We start from the raw sequence: 6519 nt of genomic DNA on the forward strand, positions 1-6519 counted from the left end.
CCTTGGAAATTTCAGTTTTAATACACACATTATTGTACTTGATTCTTGTAACAAATCTGTGAGAAAGCTAAGGTGGCTATTATTAGTGCCTCATCATCATTATGAAATCACTTCTAAATAGAAAAATGGAGGACCATGAATTTATTCAGAAAAAATCTGTTTTTAAAAGAAATGCCCAGGGCCTCCTTGGTGGCGCACTGGTTGAGAGTCTGCCTGCCAATGCAGGGGACATGGGTTCGAGCCCTGGTCTGGGAGGATCCCACATGCCACGGAGCTACTGGGCCCGTGAGCCACAACTACTGAGCCTGCGCGTCTGGAACCTGTGCTCCGCAACAAGAGAGGCTGCGACAGTGAGAGGCCCACGCACCGCGATGAAGAGTGGCCCCCGCTTGCCACAACTAGAGAGAAAGCCCTCGCACAGAAACGAAGACCCAACACAGCCATAAATAAATAAATAAATAAATAAATAAATAAATAAATAAAAAAAGAAATGCCCAAGTGAAAACAAAATGTTCACATGATCCACGTGGCATTTTCTTTATAGAAGGGATAACTTTTAGTTGAAAAACATCAGTTTCTATGAACATATCTTGCTAAAAATTTAATGACTTAACCAATATGCAAGTTCTATGATATCCTACTTAAAGAACTGTATACAGGATACTATATGCTTACTCACATAATGAAAAAGTTTATGAGTAATGAAGTTTCTCTTCTCTTCATTAGAATAAAGGATGAGAGGAATAGCAAAGTTTTCTCTTTAGAAATTAATTGGTATGCAATGAATCTCTCTACAATATGACCCAAATCTTTAAAAGTAAGTGAAATATATCAACCAATACAAAGTTTGATATTAAAAAATCTCATTGTAACTTGAAAAATCAATATACTTGATCTAATATATGATGCGGTCCTAAGTAAACATATCAAATTAAATCAAATCATATTTTAAATGCTCAAGAGTCTCACTAATTTAAAGCCACTGAGTCCTTTGTAATACCAAAATACATTTTGAAGTGTGATAATTAACCCAATTAACCTGGTTTACAAGTCTGGAATTTTCACGCCAAGCACACCTGTGTTCCATTTGAACATAGCAAGATAAAAATGTAAGTTCCTTGATCTCAAATAAAACATGCTATCTAAATAATCAGACAACCAGCTTTCTGTTGCCATTCAAAAATTCTATTAAAGGAAAAAGCATAACCTTTTACTAACCTGTTGGCTTAGTAACCTTCTATCAAAAAGTTTCCTTTTGGAAAAAATCTGAATTTTTGTTCCTGATACTCAGGCCTCAAATTCCCTACTCTGTTGAGATGTTATATGGTAAAAGGGAAGAATTACAAGCCTTCAGCTGACGGAAATGGCATATAATTCACGAGAGAAGAGTTACATGTTACTTGGATCAAATAGCTCCCACTATAATGAACAGGAGAAACAAACACCCTGTGCTTACATGCTATTCTGTATTAAAAGTCTATACGTTCAGAAACTTCTCTTAGTAAAAATTTCATATTTCATTCTTTAAAATCAGATTCCTGGCAAAGCAAAATGTAGATTCCTCAGGGTCTTAAAAAAAACACCAAGATAAAATATTTCAATTTTGTTTAAAGAAGGTTAAAAAGGAATGTTTGTGGGTTTCTTTTTTTTTAAGGAAGTAATGACAATTTTAGAATAGCACTTTAAAATTACTGATGTAATCACTCGCAAGTAGTATAAGTATTACCAACAGAAATTACATAGCTCAGTCAGAGAAAAGAGTTATATTTTGAAGAAGCAGATTTAAAAGTTAGGAATATTTCAGCACAATAGGACTTTCCATGCCATAGGAAAGCAAGTGGAAATAATAAATTTATTTAATTATATAATATTAATAACATCTCTGAGTATGTATGTTTGCAGAAAAAGTAACAATTAAGTATAAGATTTCTAACTTATAATTAATTCAACTGTTACTCTCAGGTGTGAATTTTCTGGAGAGCTTTTCTGCCTTCTGTCCTTTTACTACTAGATGATTTGGGCCACTCATCGTTCAGAGACTCTTTCCTGATTACCAGGGAGAATTATGTGGGTTGCGTTGATCTGTCTGTTTTAAGACTGGAATCTGGATTTCAAGACATATATGTGTAGTCAAAAAGCAGCCAACTGTTTTTCCTTCTTTGCATTCTCCACCTCACAGTTTAAGTCCCATGTAAACCAAGCTGGAGTGGGAAACAGGAGTAAATTTGAGAGAGAATAGCATAGCATAATAGTATTCGAATAGCGTAATGAATCATATAATCCCAGACTCCTCTTTCAAATGGGAACTCAGTTTCCCAAATGGTGATTCCATGTCTCATAGAATGGCAGTGATAATAAGACTGAATAATGCAAAGTATTTCTCAATTGCATCATTTCATTTCATTTCATTTTTACCTTTGCTTCAATCTATCTGTACCCTCCCTGTTTCTTTGGCTTGCAGCTCGCCAAGATTCAAATGCCTTTACCTACCTTAACCATGTTGAAATGGAAATGAAAATAGTTCAAAATTTAGTCACAGAAAATGTTATGTCCCCCTCCATATCCCTTTCCTTCTCTTTCCCAACTATTCTATCTTCATGTTAGAAATGGTTTTACAAAATAATGGTTAGTATCTTTTGTATCCCACATTTGAACAATACTTTTGTGCTATTCTTTAGACAAAAGAATCATACCTCTTATTTTTCAAAAATATGTGGAGAAATAATTCTCACTTTTGGGGAGAAGAGCTATAACATGTATGAACCAGACAAATCAGTGTAAGGTGCAGAAGAAAACAACTAGTCTTCTTCACAGTCTGAGTTATAAAAGTGAATGCCTGTAAAACAATTTGGCTCAAACAGATAGGGCATTTCAGGTCACATATGACCATTCTCAAATAAACAGACTTTGGCAGAAGTTTTTAATTCTAAAAGGAAATTTCAATGAAAAAATAATTATAGCAATTTTGGCGATCTGCTGAGTTCATTTTATAGTTAGCATTAACTTCAACAATAAACAGTATCCCATAGCTGCTCTAATTCACTGAGATTTGCAAATGCACAGAGGTGTTTGGGCATCTGAAATGCTCTAAAGCAAGTGAAGCAGTCACCAGAGTCCGTCTGTGTTTGAAACCTTGTGAGAGATTAATGAGTTGCACATACACAAAAAATTTGCAAACCAACTAATTAAAACTCTGGCAGGTTTCTATATCCTTAGATGCCTTATTCGTTTTCCATTTACTTTTTTGTTTAAAAGATCTAAAAAGCAATTTTTACTTTAGAATTACATAACAAAAGAACGGTTTCTGGAGGGCTATGAATTAAAATGAAAAGTTCATTAAAAGAGAGACAGATGTGCTAACCGTGCACCAGGTTCTTTGGTGTGTAGTGTTTAACTGTCCTAGGTTGGGCTAAGCCAGCCCGATACTATATATAGGCTACTCACAGCCCCAACTAATGTTACTTTTGTTACCATTTCCAAAGAACATGTGTTTGTTATCATAAATATTTCAGAGGAGAATGCAAAACAGTGCCTTCCACCACAATCCGCCAGAGTCTACTTAACACTTCCCTAGACAGTTAAATAAATTTTCCCTAACATCTTTCAGAATAAGAATTGAAAATTTTTTCTTGTATGAGATCTATCTACTTGTCTTTCCTTTTATTCCTAATGTCAAATAAAAAAAATTGACCCAAGATTTTGTTAGATCCTAAATGAAAAAGACTTTTTGGAAATATTTTAAATGCGTAATTTTATTTCATAAGACTAGGTTTTTTTTAATCAGTCATTTACATTTTCGTGTACTTTACCTTGAGTTCCATTCAATCTTCTTTTCGAAGTTGAGATTATTAAAACCTGGAGAAACTTTTGCTGAAAACCAATAACTTACAAAGTGGAAAAGAAGCTGAAAGGTGAAAAAGCTGGTAAACCCAGCGCTGATGACCAATATGGTGTTGGTATCCATATTTCTTCAACCTGTTAAGAGAAATGTTGGCTATAAAATCCTTTAAATTGCTCAAAATACACCTAAATTAACTTTTAATTTTAAAAGAGTATGTGGTTGTATTTTTAGTGATTTATTTTAATTTAGCACAAATGTAAGAATACAAGGAAACTATATGAATTTTAAGCCTTTACCAGCTATTTGTCATGTATCTCATATTTGTACTTAAAATAAAAGAGGGGAAGATCTATTATCTTAAAGATTTCAATATTATAAATGTCAGGAGACAAATCTAACATCATGATACTCAAAATTACCTAAGTCTAGAGTTTACCATTAAGAGGGAATTTCAAGTACTATAACTGAAGGTATTCTTTTAGTAATATTTTTAATTAAACTAAGGACAAATCACCTGATTTCTCTATGCCTCAATTTTCTCATGTATAAAATAAAAAAGTTGGTTAGATAATTTCTAAGAAACAATTAAGCCAAAATAAGAATAGAACTAACATTATCTGCTATAGCAAAACAAAAACCAATCATATAAGAAAAAAATAATTGTACAGTGTGACAAACATTTAAAGTTTAGAAGAATAATACCATCTTGGAAAATAATCATACCACTGTTACTGCTTAAATTAGTATTTAACTTTTAAAAACATATTTTGCAATCACACACATCCTTGAACCAAAAATCCTCCATGGCTTTTTAACTCTAAAAGAAAACATTTTTATAAAAGAGCTCCAAGTTTTAAGGATAGAGTTAGCGCAAAGAATGGTAATATGCATATATACACATTCAAAGTATGTTTTCTATCTCATTGAGCTAAACTTTATCTGGCTCCTAAAAATCTTAGGAACATTCAGACCAAAAAAAAAAAAAAAAAAAAAAGACACTAAAGCATTTGCTCATATCCAGCAAATACAGCATTTCTACATCTCCATCTTTGATAGAGCTGACCCTCAAATGAAAAGGAAATGAATCAATACATATTCCAGCTGCCTAATGTGAAGAAATAAAGTCACCTACTGAAGCCAATTCACTAGAGAAAAACCACATCATTGACTGCACTAGGAATAACCCCACCTCATTCCCTTCCAACCAGGATATCATAATAAGAATCAGTCTCCCACAGGGCCTCTTCTGACAGAATTCATGTGTCTGTAATGAATTCTTTCCTCATTCTTTTTTTCTGGTGTGTGTGCACAGTAAAAATATTGATATCACAATTCTCTGTGAGATTCCATTAACTTTATCGCTCATTTAATTGTTTTTAATTCAACATGTGTTTATTGGGCATTACAAAATTTAATTTTAACCTATCTTGGTCTTTTAACCTAGGTTTAATATTAACAAAATAATACATAAAAGTAAGTTTTATACATAAATTAAACATCATTGTAATTTGCTAAGTGAGATGTAAAAAGGAAAATGTTTTTCTAAGATTAAGCAAATAAGGATCTGCGTGCCAGGTGGGCAGATAAACAAAGACAATGAAACCAGTAACCAGTAGTGAGTGGAGAATCTAATCTAAAATGTGAGGATGATTTGTCCTGAAGGGTTCTGTGTGTTCCCTGGAGGTTATGGAGGGTGGCTAGACAAGAGCAGCTTATTTACCTCAGTTAAAAGTCAGTGTATACAATGAGTATTTATTTCATGAATGTTTGCTAAAAGTTATGTTATAAAACATAGTAGGTATCATGCAACATTATCCATTTTATGAATTGTTAATTTAAGCAATACATTAAAAAATCAAACAATTCACTATTAAATTCCTCATTCCTAAAAAAATTTAGTTTTTATTAAGTCTTTGTTACACTGGGTATCTTATATTTTCAACGGACTTTCAGTTAACTAGAGTTTGGGAGGTACATGTTGAGAATCTCCCTCTGCAAAAATGTTCCATTTAAAACTAAAAAGCTCCACATAGTCAAGTTATGGCTTCCATTAAAGGCTCAACAGACAGAAGCTAATTAAATTGCTCTACTCCCAGCTTTGCTTCTTATTAAACAGCTGCTTGCTTCATCAGTCATGCCAAGTCAGGGACTAATCTAAGGAATTAAAAAAAAAAATTTCCCAGAAAACCAAAGCTTCCGGTAGGAAGCAACTGCCCCTGTTCATTCACTGAATCAGGCAAGAAAATGGTGAAAATGGATAAAACCAAATAATGCTCATTACTGACACAGATTAAGGGTCTTTTAGAGTTTAGTGATTATTAAGTAGAGGAAGACACAGTAAAAGTAGAAAAGTATTAGACTTGGTTCATACACCTCTACATATGGCTAGTAGCTGGCAGAAGGCTTGGATACTATCCTAGGACACAGCAGCCAGAACAGAAGTGGGAAATATTTCTGTGCCAATTTACAAGGGGAGTGTCTAGACATGAAATTTAATTAGCCCATCCTGATTCACAGGAATTATGGACACCAAAGAAACTCTTCCAGAGGCTTCCTGAATACAAAGGATGTTTGTACTTTTCCCCACAAGATGGTTTCCATAAACTTTAACTCAAGTTGGTTTCTTGGTAGAGAAAAACCATGAAAAGGTTTGAAGGATGCCTCTCAACCACCAGCCT

At 33.5% G+C, this 6519-nt stretch overlaps 1 protein-coding gene across 8 annotated transcripts in view; it reads right to left on the reverse strand.

Annotated features, from left to right (window-relative positions):
- Positions 1-6519, reverse strand: part of LOC309668451 (TLC domain-containing protein 4-like) — a 96977-nt gene that overhangs the window by 45946 nt on the left and 44512 nt on the right. For 5 of the 8 annotated variants that reach the window (XM_082478319.1, XM_082478318.1, XM_082478320.1 and 2 more), the window contains one exon: positions 3810-3975. In XM_082478319.1, coding sequence (XP_082334445.1) covers positions 3810-3964 — 155 coding nt within the window. In that variant the 5' untranslated portion in view covers positions 3965-3975. The remainder of the gene's footprint in view (positions 1-3809; positions 3976-6519) is intronic. The other 3 variants (XR_014268242.1, XR_014268243.1, XM_082478322.1) reach the window with 1 other exon arrangement.

Source organism: Balaenoptera physalus (genome assembly GCF_965194825.1).
Source record: "Balaenoptera physalus genome assembly, chromosome: 1".
Taxonomy (NCBI): domain Eukaryota; kingdom Metazoa; phylum Chordata; class Mammalia; order Artiodactyla; family Balaenopteridae; genus Balaenoptera; species Balaenoptera physalus.